At 37.4% G+C, this 27,022-nt stretch overlaps 1 protein-coding gene across 4 annotated transcripts in view; it reads left to right on the top strand.

Moving 5' to 3' along the window:
- The window catches only part of ehd3 (EH-domain containing 3), a 47,360-nt gene extending 23,140 nt beyond the window's left edge, over nucleotides 1-24,220 (top strand). For all 4 annotated transcript variants that reach the window (XM_015352607.2, XM_015352616.2, XM_015352626.2 and 1 more), the window contains 3 exons: nucleotides 13,730-14,142; nucleotides 20,119-20,283; nucleotides 20,892-24,220. In XM_015352607.2, coding sequence (XP_015208093.1) covers nucleotides 13,730-14,142; nucleotides 20,119-20,283; nucleotides 20,892-21,419 — 1,106 coding nt within the window. In that variant the 3' untranslated portion in view covers nucleotides 21,420-24,220. The remainder of the gene's footprint in view (nucleotides 1-13,729; nucleotides 14,143-20,118; nucleotides 20,284-20,891) is intronic.
- Nucleotides 24,221-27,022: the final 2,802 nt, after the last annotated feature.

Raw genomic sequence — 27,022 nt, 5'->3', positions numbered from 1 at the left:
GGCTCCATGGGACAGCTGTTCAGGTGTTGCTGGTTATCAGCAGTGTATCTCGATTTGTATCTGGAAGGTTGTGGGTTCAAAATCCAATTAATTCACTCAGATTGCTGCACGAAAAAGCTTTGCTGTATAGATGGGTTTTCTCCAGGTATATTTTGTAACTAGTTGTAAATGTGAATTTGGTCTCAATTGACTTATCTTGGGCGTGCAGTTTTTGATTGCAGGTTCTTTTTACAGTTTTTTTGAAAAATGAAATGGAGCATCATTCACAAGTTGACTCTTAGCTTGTGCATGGACAGTCAACGGTTTACAGATGCCAGTTTTTTAACGTGAAAGCTGTATTTCTGAGCTGAGGTCTAAATCCAGATCGCTTCTGCTACCTAAAGAAAATACATTTTCATAAAAGCCCGAGATCAGCTATGTAACAGCTGCTGGGTTTACAACCCAGCTTTAAACGTATATGTATTTGTGATGCTTCCATTCAGTTATAAAGCTCTATTTGCAGCTCTCTGAGGATCTTGTCTCTTGGTTGGGTGATAGGTCTGAGCAAGCGGTTCTGATCAGCTGAAGTGAAAAAGCCAAGTGAAAGAGCCTGTGGGAGTACTGGTGAGATCAACATTTTCCGGTGTGTCTTTTTGTTCAGGTGGGAAAGCTGTGGTTTTAAAGTCTAATTGGTAAAAATTAATCAGTGGGTCAAATTACTTAAAAGTAATATAACTTATTATTAATTCTTATTTGTTATATAGATTGGCAAGTAGTATAGTAGTATAGACTGTTTTAAAAGGCCGGATGTGCTAATGATATGCTGTGGATTGAAGGTGTGCTGTGGAGTTATACAGTAATTGCAGTTGGTCCTCTTTTGGGACAAAGGAAGTCTTGCCTGCAATCTGCCATGACTAGGTGTATTGTCCAGCCTAGGAAGGCAGTACTGGGAGATCCAATTAGGCAGGTTTTCTAATCTCTCTTTGAGCCTTAAGATAACTCAATTCCACATGAACAGATGAAAGATTTGAGAAGATATCAGCACCATGTAGTTCTCATCCTCCTCTGTCTTATGAAATCATTTTGTAAGAGGTGCTATATACCAGGTGATAAACAAAAACAATCTAATTAGTACCTGGTTGCAGTAGTATGGCCGTGCGACTGGTAGCTTTGCTTATCAGTTTTTTTCTTAACCTTGAGAAAAGCCTCTGAATTAATCATGCTGAGTAATGTTTGTTAATATTTAGTTTCAGGTCTCGTAGCCTTTTTCTCAAGCTAATGAGCTCATTCCAAGCAAGCCTGCTTTTTTGTTGGTGTGGTATAAAGGGTGTTGTTTTTTATTTTTCTCCTGCTGAAATAATTCTGTGAAAGGCCCTTTTTAAATTCTGGGGCATGCTGTGCCGTTGGTCTTTAACCAAGTATTTCCTTAACAAACACACTTTCACAGGATGTCATTTTGCAACAGAAGAATGATCTTTTCATCAGACATTCTGCAAAGAAAGAAAATGAATATTCATTGTTTAAGAGTCTGATATTACTTTGCAAAATGCCATTTCAGAATTCACTCAAGTCTTCTTGTCCTGCACTAAGTTCTTTTGAGAATATACCAGCATGTTACATCTGGGAATCTTGTTTAACATTGCTCTTTGCTTTTCAATTTTCTGTGGTTTTCTGTGCTACGCTATTTATGAATATTAGATCAGCTGCATCTCTCACTTCCTTATCATGCCCTTCTTCAATCTCACCTGTGCATTTATGAATCCCACAGCTGCCTTGCTTCTAATTACTGTGGTACTTCACTCTAACATTCCAGTTCACTGCTGTGTTATATCTGAGGTGTTCTCTATTTATTGTGTATATCTTCTGATATTACAAAAATGCTTGTAATGCATGATGTATACTGCTGAACTATGTAACGTGTTAGACTGCATTTTTTTAATTTCTTGCCATGGTTTCATCGTCTGCTTGTATTTTATGCAGACTCCCTTGAGACAAACTGGTTAAAGGCTAAATTAAGTATACATTTAGCACCAGTGTCCTAAAGGGTTTTTAGCTACTTGTCCAGGGTCATGTTTGGTATGTGCAATACGCAATAAACAAGATCTCATTGTATGAGCAAAAGGATGACGTCCTTTTTACATGATTCCTCTGCTTTAGGTGCAATTTGAAGACTTTTTGTCAGAAAATAGTTTATTTGTAATGTGTAGTGAACTAGGGAAAGAACTTAAACCTCTAGCTGTCCCTGTAGCCAACAGATGGAAAATGACTTCATCCTATGACCTGGGCAGGGTTTTTAGCATTGTCAGAGGTGAAAATCACTGACAAAGGAAGGGAGAGTAAGCATTCTCTGAGGGCCCGTGAGCTCCTGTTTTTCATTAATACAGCAAAGATCCCACGGCCTCACTTGTAAGCATGCAAACCATATAATGCCATTCATAATTGTTAAGGGTCTGCTACTTGAGTGTTTCATTTTATTTTCTTGGAAATCTTTCTTATTCAGAGGAGTTTCTCGGTTCCTGGTAGAACAACATTTTAATGCACTAGACAGGAAGAAAAAGCTGGCAGCTTCCATTGGCTTGGCTAAGATATTTCCACAGAGAAATCAGACAGTTACCTTTTTTGCTTTGGAAGAACAGGATCCTTACATTTTTCTTCTTTTAAAATGCTTTTACTTAAATTAGTTCAGAAAAACACCAGAACTTTTAGCTTTGGCACTATTCTCCTCAAGGGTGGATAAGAAACACTTCTTCAGGGGCCAGGGTTGTCAAACAGTAGGCAAATTCAATGCATTTTATGAATAAAGGGACTGGTCTGTACATAAAAAGATTATGGTTACAAATGGCAAGAGTTGTGTAGCTTGTATCACAACCCTGGTACAGTGGATATATAAAAAGTCTACACACCCTTATTGAAATTGGAGGTTTATGTGATATTAAGCCAGAAATCAAGATAAATCACATCAGACATTTTTCCATCTTTAATGTGACCTTGCAACCAACAAAATTCAAGTGTAAAACAAATAGATAATTATTAGGAAAAATAATTGAAATGAAAAAACCTACAACACTTGCATAAGTGTGCACACCCCTCCCAACTAATACTTTGTGGAAGCACCTTTTGCATTTATTGCAGTGTAATTCTTTGTGAATAAGTCTCTTATCAACTTTGCACACCTGGACTTTGCAATTTTATCCCACTCTTCCTTGCAAAAAAAGTTCAAGCTCCTTCAAATTGACGGAGGATCTCCTGTGCACAGCCCTCTTTAGGTAATTCCACAGGTTTTCTATGGGATTGAGGTCTGGGCTCTGACTGGGCCATTCCAAGACTTTGATCTTCCTTTTCTAAAGCCATTCCTTGGTGTACTTGGATGTGTGCTTTGGGTCGTTATCATGTTGGAAGGTGAAATTCTTCTCCATCTTCAGCTTTCTAACAGAGGCAAGCAGGTTTTGTGCCAAAATATCTTGATATTTGGAGCTAGTCATTATCCCATCTCATATCTATGGGACATCTATTTGTCCCAGCTGAAGAGAAACGGCCCCAAAGAATGATGCTGCCACCACCATGCTTCACAGTAGGTATGGTATTCCTTGGATGATGAGCTGTGTTGTCTTTGCGCCAAAAATATCTTTTAGAATTAAGTCCAAAAATTCCATCCTTTGTCTCACATGGTTTGGGGTGATTGAATGTATTTTTTTTACAAAATTTAGATGGGCTTGGATGTTCTTTTTTGTGAGATATCTTACATCTTGCTGCCCTAACCCATAACCCAGACATGTGCACAATACAGGAGATTGTTGTAACAAGCAAGGAGTGACCCGTACTTGCCAGAAATTCCTGCAGCACCTTTAATGTTGCTGTTGGCCTCTTGGTAGCCTCCCTGATATGTTTCCTCCTTGTCTCCTAGACATTGTTTATTTAATCAGTTTTTTATCAGATTTAAAGGTTTGATAAGGTCTTGTATAAATTGGAAACTACTATAATTTAATACCGTTGCATACAGTCAAGGGAACATGAGGGTCATACTTCTTCAAACACCTATAGTATTTTGTATATCCTCTGGCTTGGATTAGAAACCTACTGTAGTGTTCTGTAATCTTCTTGCAATTTTTGAGTGTTCTGGGAGGAACTACTCTAGGTCCTTCAGACCCTTTGGTTTCTGCCTGTAAAGTTTTTGAGTTAGACTTACAAATCTTCAATTGGATTGAGCTCTGGAGATTGAAATGGTGAAGTGAACCACCTCAGCCTATTTTGATGTATGCTTTAAATCATTGTTGTGCCTGAATGTCCATTTATAGGCAATCTTGAGCTTCCTGGCGGAAGTACTCAGGTTTTCAGGCCAGAATGCCCTGGCATGTCTTGGAATTCATTCAATATTATGATTACGCTATAACAATTTAAGATTTTTTTAAAGCAACTAACATACTCCAATCTGTATGTTGCATCTAAACTGATATGTTATGTTTTATACGGATGACTTTGTATTTAACCACAAGCAAAATGTGCCTTTCATAAAAACAATACATTATTTTAATTTCACACCAATTAATATTCAAATATATGCTGAAAGCTGGTGGAGGGTCTTATGTTAACAGAAAAAACTGTTTGACCATCACGTCACAGTGTTCAGATTAAATGGCTTTAATAATAGTGGATGTATTTAGCTTTTTTATGTGGTATAATTTCTGCTAAAACTCTCAGTAGTTACTTTGCCACAAAGAAATGCTTATGCAGAAAATGCTGTATATTTCAGGTCTGTGTCTGTCCATGACACAGGTTCTATTGCCTGGCTTACTGTAGCAGAATTCATTGTTTTCTAAAGGTTTAATACATTTTAACAATATATAATAGAGCATTTTGGGGGTTTATAATTTTACGATGCTTAGAATTGTGTTATAAAAGCACAATTACCTCAATCAGTGTGTATTTGATTATTGTACTTTTTATCCAATGTAATCTGTTCAAGTTTTGATCAATTATGTGCCTTTGATTTGTTTGGAGATTTCTCCTTTATCCTAAGTGCAGAAGTGTCATGTACAGTAAGTGTTATTCAAGTAATATTCACAATAGCTCAAATCTGTTTCCAATTAGTTTATTTGACTTTTGCTTTGTACATTATGGTCAACATTCATTATCTACATCCAACTTTTTATCCTTTGCTAGCTTTTTAGTCGTGAGACAGTGCAATAATGGGGGTGGAACTAGAGATTATTTTGTATACTCTTTTTCAGAATTGCATGACTAGTTTATCCGTGAAAGTATTACATTTGTGTTCCACAAATTCAGTACTTCAGGTACATATTGGATTTGTGGGTGTCTTCTATAGCTACAGTCCTAGCTTCCCCAGGACTTGGTTTGGAGAAAAAGTTGTGGTTTGGAGTTTGACAGGATTGCTTCTCTGTGGACACCGTACTGGTCAAAACGCATGATAACCTGTGAATTGGAGTTTTTAAACAGCTGGAATCAAAAGGTACTGCCATATCACTTTAAAAGCAAAGCAAAAAGTTGTTAGGTTCAAGTTGATGATGTTTTTTTTTTAAACTTTTCATCATTGTCTTTCTTTCCCCCCCTTGTCCAGCTCAAGAAGAGGGCTATAGCTGGCTCCGTAGATGCCCATATGGAGGTATTTCAGTCAAAGGGCTGCATTGCCTCAAAAGCCCCTGCAGCATTAATGACCGCAGCTTGAACTTAAAATAACTGAATCCCCTGATATTAACAAAGATCTTATCCCAGAACAGTAATATGCTGCTCTATTGCAAGGCTGTCACTTTCCTTCAGCTGCTGTTATCGGCCTTCTTCATACAGTGCATTGAACTATGTGACAAAATGGCTATTTGCTGCGTTTTATTAATGTTAAGTGTCCCAAACTTTGGTCCTTGAATCCTGCAATTCATCAGGTATTCCAAGTCTTAAGTCAGCTACAGTGTTGGACCTGAGTTATAGAGTTATATTGGCCTAATCACAGTCTGCACAATGTGAATGTAGTTTGAATCATGCAGTAGCATGTAAATGCACAGTTCTTCTGGAGAATCCATGCTATTATCATAGTAGGATTGCTCAGTTTTACTCTTCTCCAAAGGCCATTTGAGTTTAACAGACCTAAAAGCCTATGTGATTGCAGGCTTTCATGCCTAAGCTTGAGGATCTCTAACTAAGGTTAATGTATTAACTGTTGTACATCCTGTTATGTGCAGTAATTGCCCTTAACCATGGTGCTTCTTTGCCGTTCTTTATGCTGCAGGAAGTGTGGTTTCAGAACTATTCTTGCACCTTTTTGTAAGCACATGTTTAAATGAATCAAATAGGTGTCTTGCACTGTTATGATGCCTTGTATTGAAGTATTTGGTGACATCCATGCAATATAAGTGCTGTGGGCCACTTTCTTTATCCTTGCAGAATCTTGTTGGAATCTTTTTTATTTGATCAAAAAAAAGCATTGCAAACACGCCACACAAAAAGCTTGAGGGCAGGAACTTAGAATTAGCTTCTTTAAAATTCTACAGTTAAATTCATGAAGAACTGTTCACAAAGTCCCAGAAACGGTTGATTATTCAAGATTAATGGGTGTTCTTGAACTTATTATGAAAATAAGTGTCATCAGAATAACCAAAAATTGTGAACATCTCACATACAGTATCAAACTTTTTTTTAATGCTTACCTAAATTAAGTGGCTCGACGCCATCAAGTTGGACACTGGCTTAGGCATAGAACAGCTGAAAGAGAAAGTCCAAGACCGGAAAGCATGGCGAGAGATGGCCTATAGAATCACCGAGGGTCGGATCCGACTGACCGGATAACATCATCATCAAATTAAGTAGGTAGTCTTAAAGTACAATGAGACCCAATTTGGGGTAAGAACAGTGTGACTTCCATTCAGTGTCATGCACCTTAGCCAGCTACACACAAAGGAATGTCATCAAAGTTATAACCACCTACAGTATGTCATACAGCTCTGATTATTCCTTTAATTCAGTTTGTTTTATTAATCTATTAAAAAATGCTGAAAGAGCACCATTTACATTTGAATAGTGACATGCTACTTTCCATTTTTATTAAAAAAAAACTTATATTGAAAGAAGGCCTAGTCTGTAGGTTATAAATAATTAGTCAGTAACTTTAGTTGATTTTGAGATATTTGGAGCACTTCCATCTAGAGACATTTAAAGCCTTTCTTTTCCATGCAGCAGTGGTCTCTGCTTCAGCAAGAACTGTATCGCATAATTGTAAGGCTACACCTTTGCATAGGTTGGTTTGATATTCTTTTTGTTTGAGAGCTTATACTGTAGGTCCATTGAAAAATATAATGACTCAAATATCATTTATCTGCTGTTGTTCCAAAACGTTGAACTGTTCTCAAAATCATGTTAGTGATTTAAATATGTACAAAGTCTTTGATAGGGAAGAATACAGCAAGTAAGACATTAAAAAACAGGAAATAGCAGAAGTTATTAACTCTTATTAACATACTGTGTATACAGTGCTACAGTGTATGTGTACTCCATGATTCTTAATATTTTTTAGTATCATTATCCTCCATGTTTCTGTTCTTGGACTGTAAATATTTCAAGCGGTATTGGGATTTTCCGTTTTCAGCCACTGCACTAGAATTTAAATATGTGTGGTCACAATAATGCCAAAGGTGGGACTGCCAGGTATTATTAGACGGAGTTTGATCAGATTCTTACAGCATGGAGCTGCCGGCTTGCTGAGATCTGACTGGTTTTCACTTCATGTCACTGATCCAGCGTATTAGCATACTGTTTGCCTTTAAAACATGTTCTTGAAATGCACAGTAAGGTTGCAGGGCTAGCTGGTTTGGTGCATTTCATGAAGGTAAGGAATGCTGAAATTGTCAGGCCTGTTATTGCTTTTTGACTATTTTAGTCAACAGATGCTGTAAAATATTACCGTATGCCACATAACAGCCTTGATTATTACAGATGAATATATATGCACAATGTATAACCTTAATTATTATCCACCAAATAAAATTCTGTATATATCCACTGTATTTGGAACTAAACAGTTGTGTCTTCATGTCTTGCTTCATGACTGCTAGTTCTGTAACCACAAGTGGGGCAGGAAGAAAAAGTGTAGACAGATTCCTACCGTACACCCACTTCAAGTCACTCAGGTTTTAAGACATTGAGGAGGAGAAGTCCATCCCTAAATGACAGCATCACAAGCATGCAGCTTCTCAGTCAATTGTGTGCTATTGCTTGTGGAACCCTCACACTCGTATAGCTTAACATGCACATGGGAGCATGTCTTTGCTGGTCCCAATAGCTATCGCTCCTTAACACATGACTGCAATCAAAACAAAAAGGCATATTTGAAAAAGCGAGAATGGTATTTCAAGTTTAAGTAAAGAGAATTTTTCACAGTTGACTCTTACGAAGGTGAATCGGATTTTCAGGAATCTCAGTCTCAAATAGTGAAATTCATATTCCATAGGATTATCCAGTCCTAAATCAATAGTATTTAAGCAGTTAGAAAAAAATGAAGATTAAGATTTAAAAAAAAAAGATTTTTGAATACTGGACCCACTTTAAAAAAAGTTTTGAAAAATGTTTTTATTTAAAAAAGTCCAAAAGGATACCGTATGTGATTTGTCTGTGGTTCTGGTCCTGGTGCATCTACTCATGTAGACATTTAGGAAGTCAAAGAAAACAGTCTCTGAAGTTAACAATTTCTACAGGATCTTTGTACAAGCGCAGAAATGTTCTCCAAGTACTCAGTGGCACAGAAGTGACTTTTTTTTATTAACAAACTCTGGACAAAGTAGCTCTCAATAACCCTAACAGTCAAGTCTTCTTTTTTCTCTAATGGACCCTTCAGGAGTTGGGTCATTTAGAACTTTTCTTCCTGTCCTATGTAACCTTGTTCATTAGAAACATTTAGAAAGCTCATTGATTTAAATGCTTCTTATGTTTTTTTTTTAAATTATCACTTCCTTTTCATGCATTTAAACATTTGCTGCTTTAGTAATCATTATTATTCTACATTTGTGAACATAAATCTGTTGAATTAGAGTATAGATGGATAGTGGTTTTGATTTAATATCTCTGCAGTCTATGGATCATGAGGAAAACAGTGCCTACTAGATCTTCATGTGTGCAGGGGGAGCATTTTTGGAGTGTGAAACAAAAATATCTATATATAAGAATAAAAGTAACCTATCAATTTATATGAAGGGGCAAGGAAGGAGCAATAGATTGTTTTTTTTATGCGAGGCAAACACACATTTGTTTAAATGAACAAATATGTCAAGCTTTAAATTGTCTGTACTGTAGTTATTTTTTCCCAAAACACTATTCTCCCGTACAAGTTCAAATAACCAATGTTTGCTCATTTCTTTACTAGTGTTAACACTTTTGGAGTGTTTCACTCTTGGCATAACGTGCACAGGCCCTCGTTCGAGAACAATTATCCCAGTTTGTTTTTTTTAATGTCACTTGTGATCTTCATTCTTTGATTTGTCTTATAAATAAAAGCTCAGTGTAGGTGATAGTAGCACAGTGACAATTTCTACCCATACAAAAAGTGAAGAATTGTCCATCTTGCATGCTTAAAAAAACAAACTGTGCTCCATTCTAAAGAAAAGGCATGAAATTCAGATGCTACCATTGATCATAGATGGCTTAAAGTGAAATGTTTAACAGTTGCACAACTTATGAGAATGTTTTTTGAGACTGTAATGCTCTACCTTCAAGTTATGATTAAACCTGATTCTTTAAGCAATTCAGTAAAAGGATAGTCAATATGTACTGTTCAGTTGGAAGAAGATATAGCAGCACCTCACTCAATGCAAGTATATAGTTTCTTCCCTTGAATGAATGATTCATTTAGTGCAACATTTTACAGTCATGGGATAAAAATGTTCTAAGCTCCAAAATCCATACATTGTGTTTTAATTGCAGCCTATATCTCATTACCATTATAATATCCTAATATTAATTTTAAACTATTCAGCCATTTTGTTCTTCAAGCATGTTTGCTTAAAACAGAATTAAGACTAGACTGAATCCTTCCTGCACATTCATGTTAAATATATTTTACCCTTGGGAACATCTGTCCCTGAGTTCTTATGCTACACATTTGATGTATAGCTCATCGCCAACATGGTTTTCGATTTTTTAGATAGTGAGTTACACAGATCTATGTACATTTCTCATTTTGCATAGTACTGTTGCTCAGATATTATGTTTCATGTTTGAACCAGGATGTATAGTAGTTGGTTTCCCTGTGCTAACAGCTCATTTGTTTTAAGCCTTAGTTTTCTAAGTGGTTGGCAGTCACACAATTAAAAATATTCAGTGCATTTTACAGGTTGCTCATTCACTTTTAATTACTGTACTACCATGAGAATGGAAAGCTCAATACACGCTTAATCAACTTATTTTGCCTAATCTAGCTTTCTTAATTTATTATTCACTATTGTTCAGTGCTTTAAAATGTACTTAATATTACATTGATTAACTTTACAAAGAACTTACTTTTCACTTTTCATTTAGAGAGACCATTGAATTATACTCTTTAAATTAACTGAGTTCTGTAAACATCCAGTAAAATGAATGTTCAGTACCCAGTATTAAGCCTGGGATTTAAAACAGAGCTCTTTGCTTCAACAGTCGCAATAATTAACTCTTAGACCTGACATGCTGTATACTGTGTGATGCATAATGTGTGTCTTATTGGAAGAGTTATTAGGAAATAGGCCTAATTTATGTAAATTAAATCTCTTGGAAATGGAATATAAATATGCTGTGTGTTGATCTGTTTGTTTGATGTTCGACCATGTGCTTGCTTGAGATCTGTTTGTCCTTCATGTATAGATGAGGTTATAACCGTAAACTTAAGTGAAATTCATTCAGAACAGAGAATTGAATGCACAGTGAAATACAGAATGGTTTACAATGGTTTACAGTGAAACATGAACCAGAAGGCGCAAGTAGAAGTACAGGAGTTACATCTTTACTTAAAGATGTTATGGGAATATGGAACAAGCTACCCAGTAATTTTGTGAAGGTGATACGATCCTTTGATCAATGAACTACTACCGAATGGCCCCATCATGTTCCCACTTGGTCAGCTTTTAAGATCACATGGCCTCAGCTTTCATTTTTACGCTGACGATACTCAAATATACATCCATACCAAACCCGACACTGATGTGGCTGTCTCTATTCTATCTAATTGCATCTCTGACATAAAAATTTGGATGACTCAAAACTTCCTTCATCTTAACTGTGACAAGACTGAAGTCATGCTTATTGGTACCCCCCATCAACTTCGTAAAGCCAGTCCTGTAACCGTGTCTGTAGATGGCTCTGTACTTGAGCTCCAATCAAAATTGAAAAACCTTGGGGTTATATTCGATTCTGGCTTAACATTCGACCCACATGTACAGCATACTGTCAAAACATCTTTTTTTCACCTTAGAAATATCGCAAGACTACGCCCTATGCTATCATTAACTGTGGCTGAAAAGCTGATCAACATATTTGTATTCTCTCGAATTGACTACTGCAATGCTCTGCTCCCTGGGGTATCTAAATCTACTCTGAACAAGCTGCAGTATGTCCAAAATTCAGCAGCCAGAATCCTGACCAGGTCTAGTGCAAGTGTTCACATTACTCCTATCCTGGAGTCCTTGCACTGGCTTCCGGTCAAATTCCGCGTAGACTTTAAAATCCTCATGCTCACCTACAAGGCTTTACATGGCTTGGCACCTCAATACCTGTCTGAACTTTTATCGCCCTACTCCCCACCTCGCAACCTCCGCTCTTCAAATTCTGCCCTCCTTACTGTCCCCCAAGCCCGTCTACATTGTATGGGCGACAGGGCCTTCTCCTGCTATGCCCCCAAGCTCTGGAACTCCTTGCCCAAGGATATTAGAGAGTCACCTTCTCTAAACTCCTTCAAATCCAGACTCAAAACCCTCCTTTTCAGAAAAGCCTTTACTTAACTGGTTCCATTCTTCACCCCTCTGCTCTTCTTAATACCATCTTCCACGGTCTCCTCTATTGTTATTGTTGTATTGTTGTAATTATAATTGTGTCCTGTCTTGTGAAATTTTCTTATTTATTATTGTAGTCTTCTTATTTATTGTTATTGTCATCCTGTAAAGCGCTTTGAGAAGCCACCTTTAAAGGCGCTATATAAAATAAAGTTTATTATTATTATTATTATTATTATTATTATTATTATTATCTTGCTTGTAACCTTTCTAATGAATAGGAAACACTGCTTTAAAAGAAGTGAGTATCTGGAACAGTTTCTCACCTGGGTAACTGAGACTCAAACTCCACTATGACTGACTAGACAAAATGTTAGATTCACTTAGCTGCTAAAGTACCGAATAGATGAGATACCAGATGGAGGTAGATAGGCCTTATGGCTCCTCTTTTTTGCAGATTGGTCTTATACTCCAGGTCCTGGTTACTGACAACAGGATTGTGGTCAACTTCAGCATTGCCAAGTTATAACTTGATGAATCTTCTTACAGAACACAGATGTTTTCTAGCTAGAATATGCAGTGTTAGCACATTTACAGTATCTGGATAAACTGTTTACCCTTTTTTCTCAAAAACATTACACTATACTTTTTAAATGGTCTGTGGGATTCACACAGAAATTGTGATAAGATTTGTTTACAAACATATTTAGGATACATTTCACTTTTTTTTTTCCTCTGGAATGAAGTGCTGACCTATTGTTTCCCTCATGGTTTTCTTTAGTCACTAAGTTCTAAAGTTTTACAGTTTCAGTTATGATGCAATGTCATTCCCAATCTGTGGTTTGAAATCTTTTTTCAAGCTGAACATACTGTGCTTCAAAATATCTAGCCATTGTAGAGTAATTAAAATTTGTGACTTCTCTAGTATATTAAGAATATCAATCAAATAATCTACATTGTCAGACCTACTATATTATGACTGTTCCACTAATATTGCAAACAAGTGTTAGTGTTCTGTGTTTTATCACCAATTTCCTTTAAAAGACTGGTTTCATTGCCATGTCAATAACATTACAAATCTGCTAATTACCAATTATGGTGAACTGTTTTTCACTCAGCATCTCAACAGCTTTCTGTTTTCCTCATTCATCCCACAAGTACAGTTTACAGATGGCACTGATTCACTAATTCCACAACCTGTTTAATGTTCATTTCAGTCCTGCAGTTTTATATCCGAGTATGGTTGCTCATTTATTTTCACCAATTGTTGAACATGTAGTTCTACATAGTGTATAATAATCACAACTACAGTATATAAATTGGTTATTAATATTGTCTGCATAGGGTGCAAGGAAGGCATTTTTTTCAACACTAAAAGATGCAGTGAAAGCTGCCGTTTTAGGGGCGCTATGTCACGGTAACATAAACACTGAGAACAGTAGCACTAATACGGACTAGAACCACAACGATTATCCCAGTTGGAACTAGAACAGCGTGGCATTTAAATTCAGGTCACGAGAAAGATTACATTTCTAATGGTCCACTTCTTTCTTTAATTCGCTAACAGTCGTGAAGAAATTATCAGTTGATAGTTTCTTGTCCTGTCAACCACAGCTTTGTGAGCACTTGTATAACTTTGCTAGACGGATGTTTTTACTGGGAACATAAAAAACTAGCCCTCGAGCTCAGTATTATTATTATTATTATTATTATTATTATTATTATTATTATTATTATTATTATTACTACTACTACCCATTTTAATTTAATTTTTCTTCCTTCCCCTTTCTCAGGCTATGACTTTGCCGCAGTGCTGGAGTGGTTCGCCGAGAGGGTGGACCGCATCATCCTGCTGTTCGACGCCCACAAGCTGGACATCTCTGATGAGTTCTCCGAGGTCATCAAGGCTCTGAAGAACCATGAGGACAAAATCCGCGTGGTTCTGAACAAGGCTGACCAAATCGAAACCCAGCAGCTGATGCGGGTCTATGGCGCCCTCATGTGGTCGCTGGGCAAGATTGTCAACACCCCCGAAGTCATCCGCGTCTACATTGGCTCCTTCTGGTCCCACCCGCTGCTCATCCCAGACAACCGCAAGCTGTTTGAAGCAGAGGAGCAGGACCTGTTCAAGGACATCCAGTCCTTGCCCAGAAATGCTGCTTTGAGGAAGCTCAATGACCTTATCAAGAGGGCACGGCTGGCAAAGGTAAGACTTTTTCTATCCATTCATCCATCTCCTATCCATAAGCCACAAACCAAAGCCTGCACCTGAAACTGTAGGCCGCAAGGCAGGGCAAGAGCACAATCCTTGTGGATGTGGGATGAAAATCCATCACAAGGCAATAGAGACAAAGGACAATTTTGAGTATCCTGTCCAGCGCTACCTTTCTAGGGTTTGTGTTTTTACATCGCCTTACCTCATGTTTAGCTGCACTTTTTGGATTTCTACCTCAATCAACAGCTGTAGAAACTGATGGCAGGTGGAGAAGGTTAATAACATAAACAAGGGTATAAAAGTGATCTTGCTCAGTGGGTAGGCATCATGATGCCCTTTCTTAAACGTAGTTAAGCTGCTTTGAGCCTGCATTAATAGTTTTCAAAGGAGATCCATTCAAACCACTTGAAAAAATAGATTTGCCTCAAAATCCAGTATATATTGTCTAAATAGCTTTTATGCACAGTGAGAAAACACTTGTTGGAATCGGTAAAAATTACTTTAAGAAAGTTTATAGAAGATATGATGAAGTGACTATGTCCCAAGTCGTGAAAATGAAATATGAAAAGATGTTCATCAATTTTAAATGAAGAGACGGGTGTTCTTAGTGGTTCAAGACATCTGGAATGCATGAGCTTTTTGAACTTCAAAGTGGTTCTTATGTAAAATACCTGCCTATAATACAGGATATGATACTCTGTAAAGACATCTTAAAGGAAGTGCTGTAGATCGTTCAACCACAAATCCTCCCCATTGTCACAAACCCGTCATCATTGCAACATAAAACAAATTTACAGTTTTTGTTGTAATTACATCCACTGTCTTGTCAGTGTTACTTTTATCTGATGAACAACACTAATCCTGCATTAGCATTGAGTAGTGACTGCTGAGCTGCTTTGAGTGTCTGCTTTCACCTTTCATCTTAAATTAAATACAATTAAAGTTCTGATATTAGACTTAGTCACCAGCTATCCTACAATATGTTTTTGTTACAATTCAGTAGGTTGCCAGATTTCTATCTATCAAATGAAGAATGAAGAAAGAATGCAGTGATAACCTTCAGTCAACTATCAAGCATTGCCTTAATGTTACTCAAAGGAAACCATTCCAAGCGGTTTTTGACCACTTATAAAGAGCAGTGTTTTTCCCTAAGGGCTTTAGAGTTTAATTGACAATATCCTGTACTTCTGAAATTAAACATTGGTTTGACATCAGCTGATTGAGCTTCTGCTTTCCTAGATGTTGTCCAGCTTTGCATGTCAGATGGCCAGGACTAGATTAGTTCCACTCAGTATCCTGGTGCTGGATTCATTTTGTTTTTGTGGATTATGTTGTGCTTGTTTTGCTTCTGTACAGATTGAAAAGCATTCAGTCTGTACAGAATTGGTTAATTCTACTGTAAATGGTTTTGAGCTGGCAGGCTGAAGGAAATATAGTCCAATATTAACTTTTTTTTAAAAAGCCCCATAGTTCTGCAGCTGGTTAGCATGGGAAGTACTGTACGTTATTCTTCAGAATGGGTTCAACATGGCAGCCTGTCACTATGCCAGCCGTAGCCGGGCTGTGATCGACTGGTCTGTGCTAGTAGGCCAGCTTGCTCTCTTGTTGCTGCAGTACAGAGCGTCACAAGCAGCCCACAGAGTGTTGTTTCGCTCCGCCTGTGGCCTCTCTTACCCACAGAAAACCACAGCACAACCTACTGATGTGCAACATTCCTGATCTACGAACAGCATGTTTTGTGTTTCATGTGATTGCGAGAGAAAAGCGCTTAATCATGTTGAGCAAATTCAACTGCATAAGTTTAAGGTTATTTTTAACTTGGTCTATTTCTTAATGTGTTCATCTGTTGTTCTGTTTCACAGTATCAGTGAGAAATGTTTCAATCTTGTCTTTTGTGACTGCGTAGTGAAATGTCTCTCGTATATGTTATTTCTATTTTTGATCATTTCATTGATGGTTTTATGAGTTGAGTATTCTTGTAATTAGCACTTTATCCACATTTGCAAAGGCTGTTTTGCAGCATTCACACCTAATTTTTAAAACGGCTTAGACATGGAAAATGGAGTTCATGTATAAAGTCTCAGTCATGTGGAATACATTGCAGAACAAAGTACAAAAACTGGTCATCATGCTGGCATAGAGACTTTGAGATTTGAGGCCAAAAGAAATTGATACACAGTACCTTTGCATTGCTCTCACAGTTGACAAGTTCCTTTTTGATGCATAAAGCACTATCATTTATCAAGTTAACGGTCCTTAAATGTCACTCACTTGCTTTTTTTCTTCGCTAAAAATTTCTACCAGGCAGTGAGTGGTATAATCTGGCGTCAGACTTGCACTCTCCTGTGGAAACTCCAGTAGCATTGCACGTTCGAGTAGCTGTTCCTAACTAGCAGCACATAGTTAAGAGTTTAACCATGTGAGCATATTGCAAACAATTGCGAGGAAGGAAAGGTCACTCGGCAGACTAGGTTGCTTCATTGGAGGTCTCTGGTCAGATAGTAAAATTATCTGCTCTGCACATGAAAAATTTCCTAAGTGTTTCTTGATACAGTGGGGGAAGGCAGAACATTCCGTTCTAATTCCATTATAAGGAATTCTGTCTTCCATCCTGCAGTTCAGCTTCTTACTGCAGACTTCACTTCCATGTTTTTTGTCTTAATACCAATTATTATGTAGATAATGCAATTTTTGAGTCTTTTTTGCATACATTTTCAAAACTCATGAGAAATGATGGATTGCAAGGAGTATTTTCTGCACACATGTATGTACAAATTACTTTGTGTGTCTGTTCAGAGTTGAAGAAATTGCTTGTGATAAGTGATGAGCAGCATTTGGAAGAAGGTGTGAGTAAACTTGAGTGATTAGAAAGCACCACAAAAAGTTCCTTGAAGACGACAAGAACGAGTTGCATCAGCAGTATTTTTAATCCCTGTAGTGCTTTTTTCTTTTGCACAGTGTACCCAGTTGACAATAAGCTTGGCAGTAACAGGGCTCATTTTTCAGGCTGTCCAAAAGTACCAAAAGGAACATTGGCCTCATTTGTGATATTTTATCACGAGTCTCTCTCTCTATTTCATTATTTTTCTGTATCGGAAGAATAATTGAAATTATGAGGCACCGATGAGCATAGTTTAAAAAGGTGATAAAACCTTTTGGATTAAAAAGGAAGTAAAGCGTTTAATTTTAAGCCACATAATGTTCATTTGACAGACAAATGGATCACAGCCAGAGCTCCAAAAGCACAGGCAGTCCTTGCCTCCTGTTTCCCTTATTCAGTGGCCTTGGGAAAGAGAGCAGATCCTGTGCTCTCTCAGCTGGATAGTGTGCCAATCCCAGGTGGTCTGTTCCTGAAACTGCCACTTAGCTAAAGGAAGGTACAGTTGAAGTTCTTAGGACTTTGGGTCAGAATCCTGAAACAGCTGTCCACTTCAGAACGGGACATCTTCTTCCTTGGCATTGTTTTTATTCACAGAAGCAAGTTACTCTTCCTCCCCTGTCAGCAGCTATGTAATTGCCTTTCCCTCTTTCAGTTCAGTGAGATAATTGATATACAATGTTAGTTTCCAGAGTGGAATGCTTTATATGGTCTATTGAGCTTCTCATCCTCAATACAATACTAGGTCAATAAATTGTTGTGTCATACTAGCTTTTATGTGTGTGCTACTTTCAGTCTGAAAACATTGTAGGATTATGTATACAACCAGAAAGTGTCATCACCAAAGACTTAGAGCAAGGCATTTAAGCCAGTTTGTGAGGAATTGTGTGGAATCTAATATTGATGTATCCCAGAGTCTATCAGATGTGGATCTGGATAAGATTGAGATGTGAAAGTGGAATTTGCATCTCCTGCATTATTTGAACATTGCTTTTAAAAATAGTTCTTATCAGAAGGACTTCAGCTACTGCAGTTTTCATCTTACAGAAACATGTTACTCATTTTCAGACCTGATCAACCCTGTTTGTAAACTGTTTTTGCATTTTTTAAATTGGCTTTCACAGAAATTTCTACAGTGTTATTGTTCAAAATCAGATGCCAATACATAAAAAGTGCTGTTTGAAGAATATAATTGCTGTTCACTCATCCAGATGGTAAAAGATGGGTTATTGGACAATTCTATTCATATTATGTAGTATACATCTGTAACTGCTGTTGGCAGCTTTGTGCAAGTATCAACTGTCTGTAAATGGCTAAAATGCCTTCCTATTGGAAAAAACAGGGAATGTATTGCCATGCTATTACAGTATGTGTGGGTGTTGAGGTTAGTATATCATTCAGCTGGCACAAATGTGCACTGTGTAAATGGTTGTGCTAATGAGCTGCAAAATGCTGTAAAAGGCTGATGCTCCTGTCAAGCATGTAATGTTAAAGTAACGAAGAAATTCTTTGATATGGGATTGAAGTAAGCATCAGGGGTTCTTCTACCTTTTCTGACTCCTCTGGAACTGTTTTCTCCATATGCAGATTTATGTTTATTTTAAATAGTGTATGTAATGTTTTGTTAAAACCTACTCACACCATGGTGTTTACTAAAATTTTCAGAAGATATTGACTACACTAGAGATACGGTATTTCTTTTTGTAATGAGAGACACACTGTAATTTAGGCTAGAAGATTGCAGTTTTCATTCTGTGCTTTGTCTGCTTCTTCCTAAATATTCTTTACCTTCCAAGGACTTCTGAGGAATTGTCACCTCTTCATTTTTAATGGTAGGCCTTGCATCACATTTTATCCTCATCTCTCTCTTGTGGTTAGTCCTGAGCTGCCTGAGATCGCCATCTGTATTTGTTTGTGCCGGGAGATGTGTGCATGCCACTACTGCTGCTTGTTTTAATATGACACTCTATACCTGTATGTTCTGTGTATGCTGCAGGAGACTCTGTTACCATGCTTAAGATGTTTGGAACTGTATTAAGTACACTCTGGACTCTGTTACCATTTAATTTTTAACAATCGTCTTTTAGCTCCCAACTGGCTGGGGCTTGTTTTAAGAACAGTAGATCAGTCGTTAGGATCCTCAAGAATGCTCCATTACTAGGTCAAGGATGCTCTGCTGGTTTCTCAGGTTTTTAATTTATATTCATCAAAGCTGATACCCTCTAACCTGTTTCATTGTTTGAATTTTATTTCCCTAATTTTGTGATTCCTGGAATAGTGCTGCAAGGACTGTGAATTATTATTATTTTAATCCGTGTTTAGTCTTAAGCTGACTAGAACTGTCCTGTGAGAACTTTGGAATCTTCTTTCAGAAGCACTTATAAGTAGAGATCTATAACTTGTGATTCAAGGATGCTTTGGTGCTGCTTAAGATGGTATACCAACTTGTGTCCCCCATTATTATTGTGGAACAGCTGCAAAATTGTTCTGATTTTATTTTTGATTTGTGGTCCAAAATGTCCATAAGATTATTTTTTACTCTGCTGCTTAATTTTTAGCATTATCATTTTGCAGTCTCTTCTGGAAATATTATGGTTCCTTGGAAATATTTTACAAAAGCTGTACATTTCGATGTAGGGGCTGTGGCTGTTCATATTGAAGAGCTGTTCCAATAATTTCATTTCCACCTGGAGATCTCATTGCCATATTATAGACAGGTGTTCAATGGCCGAGTCCTCTCTGAGTAGTTGAATATCGGCACTGTCAATCAGAAGAATGTCTCATTCTGTTGGACTGCTGTGATTTTTCCTTAATTTTTTTCAATATGTTAACACAGTAAGCCATGCTCTGAATCTTACTCCTGGTTTATAAATGCTCACTAACAAACATCAGTGTACTGAAATTCTGCCAGCTTCTCTGCTCATCTAGGTTCGCCCTTTTCTCTTTATTCCCTGTTAAAAGGTCACAGAGACCAGAAACACGTACATTCAGAAAGCGGCAAAGAGGTGTTAGATTGAAACCCATGGAAAGTCCATGCATAGATGAGAATTGCCTCTGCTAACCTCGGTGTCTTTAAATTGATTTTGCAGGTCCATGCTTACATAATCAGCTCCTTGAAGAAAGAGATGCCTGCTGTCTTTGGAAAAGAAAACAAGAAGAAGGAGTTGATAAACAGTTTGGGGGAAATCTACGGGCGAATTGAGAGGGAACATCAGATTTCTCCAGGGGATTTCCCTAACCTAAAGAAAATGCAGGTGAGACCCATTTCCAAGTGTGAGAAAATACACTACAGAACTTAGATGCAGTTTTGCATATAAGATTTAAACCTATGTGCTGTTCAGAACCAAGACAAAAACAAAGCAGAACCGTAAAGTATGTCCAATATAGTTAAGTACATTACTTCAACTATTCACTCAAGCACCTACAGTAGTGACCTGAATGGTCTCTTGTGTGTAACCTTTGTTATTAAAAGCTTTAATAGGCTGCAACCTTCAAGTGATTCCACAAATGTTCAGTTGTATGGAGGTCAGGGCTCTGACTGGATGACTTGAGGAGGTTTAATTTTTTGTTTCTTTAGCAGCTTCAATGTTTTTTGGGTAATTGTCAAGCTGAAAGGTGAACTTCCATCCCAGTTTCAGCTTTCCTGCAGAAGGCTGCAGGTTTTCCTCAAGGACTTTTATTGACTTGCTCCATTCATTTTCAGTTGTACCCTGACAAGTGCTTAGTGATGAGAATCATCTTAGTAATATGATTCTGCCTCTGCCATTCTTCACAGTAGGGATGGTGTTCCTTGGGTGATGTGTTTGGGTGAAAAGTAAAAAACAGATAAACCAACCCATCTTTCCCGTATTTCTTCTTTCAGGATCAGCTACAAGCCCATGACCTGACCAAGTTTCAGCCACTGAAGGCAAAACTGCTGGACACTGTAGATGACATGTTGGCCAACGACATTGCTCAGCTCATGGTGCTGGTAAGGCAGGAGGAGACCCAGAAACCCAACCAGGTGGTCAAGGGAGGTGCCTTCGACGGCACGCTCAACGGGCCTTTTGGTCATGGCTATGGCGAGGGAGCAGGCGAAGGCATCGACGAGGTGGAGTGGGTGGTGATCCGAGACAAACCCATGTATGACGAAATCTTCTACACTCTTTCCCCCGTCAATGGGAAAGTCACTGGCGCCAATGCCAAGAGAGAGATGGTGAAGTCTAAGCTACCCAACACTGTACTGGGGAAAATTTGGAAACTGTCTGACATTGACAAAGATGGCATGCTGGATGATGAGGAGTTTGCCCTGGCGAACCACCTTATCAAGGTCAAACTGGAAGGCCATGAGCTACCCAGTGAGCTCCCTCCACACCTAGTCCCTCCTTCCAAGAGGAAAATTGCTGAATAAATGAGGGTGCAAATAATAATGGGAAGTAGAATGTAGGCTTCAGAAACTTAACAAAAAGGAGCACAGTTTTCAGACCCTTTGGTCAGCCAGTGAAAGCAGGGATAAAATTGCTTCCTTGCTGCAACTTTTTTGTTTCTTAAATTGAATGAATCTTAATCAAGAGAGTGTGGTGAGGAGAAATTTAGGTTTAGATCCCCTTTGTTACCATGCTTTAGAGAGGGTCTGGTTCACCAATCTATATACACATGGATTGCTAAAAGCAGTCTTCCTATTAGCCTACTCTTGTGGGTGTTAAAAGGAAAAGAGTTGTTGGGTAAGACTGATACGAAATGAAATTGCCATCTTTTTTTCTTCTTTGAGTCTAAACTTAGAAGAATATTATTTGGCTTTTCAGGACCCTAGGCATGCTTTGTAAGGGAAAATGTCTTAATTCTTTAGACTTGTTCCTCTTTGTACAGATACACATACTGTAACTCTAGAACATAATATATTCATATATTGTATCTGATGACCTTGTAGAAGTAGGTGTAGAGATCTTCTTTCTTCTTGCAAACAGGCAGCATCAAAACTTAAATGCAAGCCCTTCATAGCCTGACCGAGAGACTGTTAAATTAGGTAACTGAAGTTTTTTTCTTGTGTTGGCAGTTGAGAGGTCTTTTAAGTGCTTAGTGTTTAAAATTAGAAGTAGTATCCCTGTCTACTTACTATACATGAATAAATATTTATCTTATTACAGCTACCTAGAGTACTTTGTAGGATGTATTTAAATGTCTGCTGAATGGAAAACGGACACTTTTTTGGGGAAATCTGAAATCTGGGAAATGTTTCTATGAAAAGATGGTGCAGAATAACTTGTGACATACCTCTGTTGTTAGCTATCTTAAAATAATGTGTGCTTCTATGGTAGAATAGTTTTCTCCAGGTTGACACTATGCTCTTGCTTATACATTTTGGAGATGCTGAGTCTGGTAGTGCTTAGAGAATAGTTGTTACAATGAGGAAAATATTACTCCAGTAACAGGTCAGATAACAGCCTGCTGTTTATTATTTTCACTATTTATAACAGATTTCTTTTATTTATGTAGTGTGGCCTTTTAGCGCAGAAATTAGCACACTGATGGAGATTTTCCTTTGTGTCAAATAGAGGTTTCCCACAACGATTTGAAAGGAGGCTATAATTAATTAAGCAGTTCTATCCCGACAGAGCGTAATTAAATTATTAGACTGGATGAGAGGTGTGTAGTGTACCTTCAATCAAGCAATGAAATAACTCTGCAATGTGTGAGCCCTAGAGCATCCCGACGCTGTTCATATCACACTGACACATGCCTTGCTGATTTGTTGCTTATTATAACTAATCCACACACATTTACATTTATTTATTCCTTTTTTGCAATAGCAGCAAAAACAGTGTGAGAGAAACATTTTCAGTAAGATGGCAGGAAAAAATTGTTTCAAGTATGAATAAATGTTTTTGTATCCTCTTTTTAGTTACACTTTATTACCATTACAGTTTTAAAAAGTGACATTATGCCTCTTCAAACAATTGGATGCTCAAGCTTCTTTTCTGTAACGGTTGAATAAAAAGTAAATGTTTGATTGTATAAGGTCCTCACCAAACTTTCATTAAAACATAAAAAATATTGTGACAGGCTCTAACGATAATATGCTCTATGGTCTCTTCATATCCTATGAAATGAGTCCTTTAGACTACTGAGTACCATTGGGAAATTTGAGCCAAATATCTGGACATGCAGTACTGTGTCAAAAATCAGGAAAGATGGGTAAATTCTCATTAACTGAAGCGGATCATTTTCTCTTTTTCCTGAATAACACTTGGCCAAACCATGTCCAGACTGTGAAGAACAAGATTACCCTTTTAATGTGACTGTCCATTAAGCCTACTAGAGAATTATCTTTTTGCCTTAATTTCTGAACTGATTTCACCATCAATCTGTTGAAATTCTGTGAGTAGCGTAATGCTAAATCCAATTTTGAGTAGTAAGCAATGTCAGTTCTGTTATTATATTTACTGGTTTAACCTTTATTAGCTAATAAGCTGTCATATGCAAATGTAAAGCTTATTGTACAGTATATCATATACAGCTTGTTAGTGTACATTAAGGTTCAAAGGCCTAATTTAAAGTGTAACTTTTCCTTTTAGCTCACACTTTGTTTTTGGCAGGCTGCCATTTAATAGGCTAGTTGTTGCTAATATTTTTCTCACCTTGTTGGTCGTATGTTTAAATCCAACGTGTTAAAATGGAAAGAATTCAGGAATTGTAACATGCACCTGCACAGTATTATATATGAAAGCCAAATGACTAATTAAAACATATTTTTTGGTAACTCAAATTTTTTGATCATCCTTTTAAATTCCCTCAACTTTGCCTGTCCTTTCTATGATTTCTAACACATTGATTGTGATCTTTTAAGATGTGTGGTTGGCTTTATATTTTTGAAGTGCTGAAAAGCGTATGCAAGCAGCCTGCTCTAAGCTCTGGAACTTCTCTGAGAAGAGCAGATGGGTGGAAATGCTCTGGGATGCCAGAAACTGTTCGCAGTGAGATTATAGATGTATTATTCATAACAAGTAGCATAATGTCTTCTTGTAGACTGGTGTTGTGTAATCCCAAGTTCTCTGTTAACCTAGTTAGTGTTTGCTTTACAAACCTGTATAAAAAAAGCTTTCTGACTGTTTTCCGTAAACTTCCCAGCCTGTGAAAAATCCAGTGCTAAAACATTCCTCATTGATGGAGGCTCAGCTTTCAAAATTAAATAAAACCTGTTAATACAGACCATATTCTGTCATGTTTTTATTTTCTTTGTTTTTTTCATGCCTGTCATAAAGGCATTCTGTTGCTTCAGAAGATGGTGGAATTGGAAGAAAATCACTGAAAGGCCTAGTGGAATATCTAATGCATTTCTCCAAATTCTGATATTTTTTTGCTTTTTAGAGAGAGAATTAACCCTGGTGCAGGAGGCTGCTTCTCATTACTAGTTCAGTTCCTGTGGGAAGTGAGGGAATGTTTTGGCTCCTATAAAACAAATGACGATTTAGCTACTAGAAATGAGATACAAGTCATCAAACAAATGACCTCCTCTTGGTATGTAATCTTAAATTCTGAGGTTTAAAAGTGAGAAATCTTTTTTTTTTACAAGAAAATGCTGACACTGTTTTCTATTTTGTACTTTTTGTCACCATTGATTGGAAGTGAGACCGCAATAGTTCAGCATTGATACAAGAAACACAAGCAAAATAACTTTCAGAGGCTTTTATATAAAGCACTCCATTTCTCAGGGGTGTTACCTGTATATCGTTTATGTGTTTTATGATGTTACAGTGCTCTGAAAAGCTTAGGAAGAAAAAAAAGAACCCCAAAATGAGGAACCAGTGGATCAGAATACATTTAATAAGCAGTGGCACTTGCCTTGTCATCAAAAGGTAATATACACTCTTTCTTATATACACGTAATTACATGGGCTCAATTACCTGAAAAGAGGCACAAAGTCCAGACAGGACTAGTTCTAGAATTGGGCAGGTGTTAGAAAAATACCTCCCTCCTACCTTTATACTTAGGATTGTTTAGATCACAGGCAGTAAGGACTTCTGGAGTTCATTTTTTTAATAAAACCAATGTTACAACCTTCACACTGAACTGGAAAATGCATTAACTTAATTGAATATGAACTATAAGTCAAACCAAAATTATACTGCAAAGGAACAAGTAAAGATTTATTCCATGCTGAATGTTTTGGCTGTGGAGCCTTCTCCTTCTCTTTCCGGCTCTACAGCTGAAACTTTTTTTTTTCTTCTTCAAAATTAATCTGGTCAACAAAAGAAATTAATGTGATGAAGTCATCTAGATGTTATGAACAAAGCAAGCACATAAAAAACATTTGTCTGAATGTCTGGATCTTGCTACAGAATTGCATGATTTATGGCCAGGAGATGAGACAGGTAGGTAAAGGAGGGACACCATTAGCAACACATACAAAAACTGACATAGTCTTGCATAAAGGTTCACCCCCATCCGATAACATCCCATTTTGTTGCAAATGGTGTACGTGCATTTTTTAAATCAAGTTATTTATACTTAAAATCTCTCTCAGTATACTGTATGTGTGAATGAAAGAAGTTAAATGTCAACAAAAACAGCACAAAAGTCAAAGGCTTGGATATGATAATCATATACAATAAGTATTCACCACCTTTTGTGATGTCAAACCTAAGTTATTTTAGGTACAAGAAAGTACTTTAACAAGTTCCACAATTAATTCAAGCCCTTTGTGTGTACTAGTTCACATGGTTCACATGACTTCAGCAATGAGTAATGCACTAAAGCATGACCTCTTCAAGAATGTGTATTTAAATTTCATTAGAAGTAATGAATTAGATCCTGCCTGATAGAAGACGTTTGGCTGATTTGCAGTTCACTCTGAAAGTGACAGAACCAACCAACAGACCACATTGCCTTTGTTTTGTCTTTTAAACTGTAGACTACAAATTGCAAACCGACAAAGACCCACAACTGAATGCTACAGAAGACCAAGATGGCCATTGGGGCAGCTGGGACAATACCCAGAGGATCAGTACTACACCCTCTGTTTTATGGGTATAAAGCCTGTTTTGGTGAAAAGCAAATCCCGCTGGACATCTTGCTATCCATACTTTAAAATCCACAAATTCTAATTCAGGATTTATTTATACCATAGTCTCTTGGCAATGCTGTTTTTCTCCATATTTGGACTTAATTATTTTCGGAACTGTACTGTATATCACTTTTTAAGCTGAGCACGGGACCAGTGGAACCAGCCTTAATAATATAAATGGATTTGCTCACTCCCTCTTATACCTGCTTTTCAATGTTCATCTGACAGTATTAGCAACACTTTAGATCACGTTGGTGGCATTTATAAAATGAATGTATATTGTATATATAAATGAATAATAATAATAATAATAATAATAGTGATATTAATAAAATTGTTTCAGTGACGGATAGATAAACCTCAACATTCAATACAATACAGTGCTTACACAACTATGTTTGTAATGTTATAGTAATATAGGGCAGTAAGGTGGCGCAGAGGTTAGCATTGCTGGGGTGCATTCATGCATTCCTGGGGTGCTATCTACATGATGTTTGTCATGTTTGCATGGGTGTCCTCCGGTTGCTCTGGTTTCCTCCCACAGTGCAAAGACATGCAGCCTACCTGGCATCTGGAAAAATCGGTCCTTGTGTGAGTGTGTTTGTGTCTGTGCGTGCCCTGCGATGGACTGACATCCCATCCAGGGTGTATCCTGCCTTGCACCCGTTACTTGTAGGGATAAGCTCCGGCTCCCCCTCTAGCTCTGTATGGGATAAAGCAGGTTAAGAAATGGATGAATTGATAGTAGTATAACCAAAAATTAAAGCACCGCTTAAAATATAAAGCAATGCATACTGATAAAGGTTGCTGCATGATCATTGATCACAAGAGTGTATCTGACTATAATAACCAAAAAACTAACTTTAATTACAAAATGTATTTCCGAAGTTTCATAATACCTCTCTCTTTCCTAGCGTCAATCCCGACAAGGGTCCGCTTGTCGGCACAC

This window comes from Lepisosteus oculatus, chromosome 2, assembly GCF_040954835.1.
Source record: "Lepisosteus oculatus isolate fLepOcu1 chromosome 2, fLepOcu1.hap2, whole genome shotgun sequence".
Taxonomy (NCBI): Eukaryota; Metazoa; Chordata; class Actinopteri; order Semionotiformes; family Lepisosteidae; genus Lepisosteus; species Lepisosteus oculatus.
Note: the sequence above shows the minus strand (reverse complement) of the source record. Positions and strands in the feature narration are given on the sequence as shown.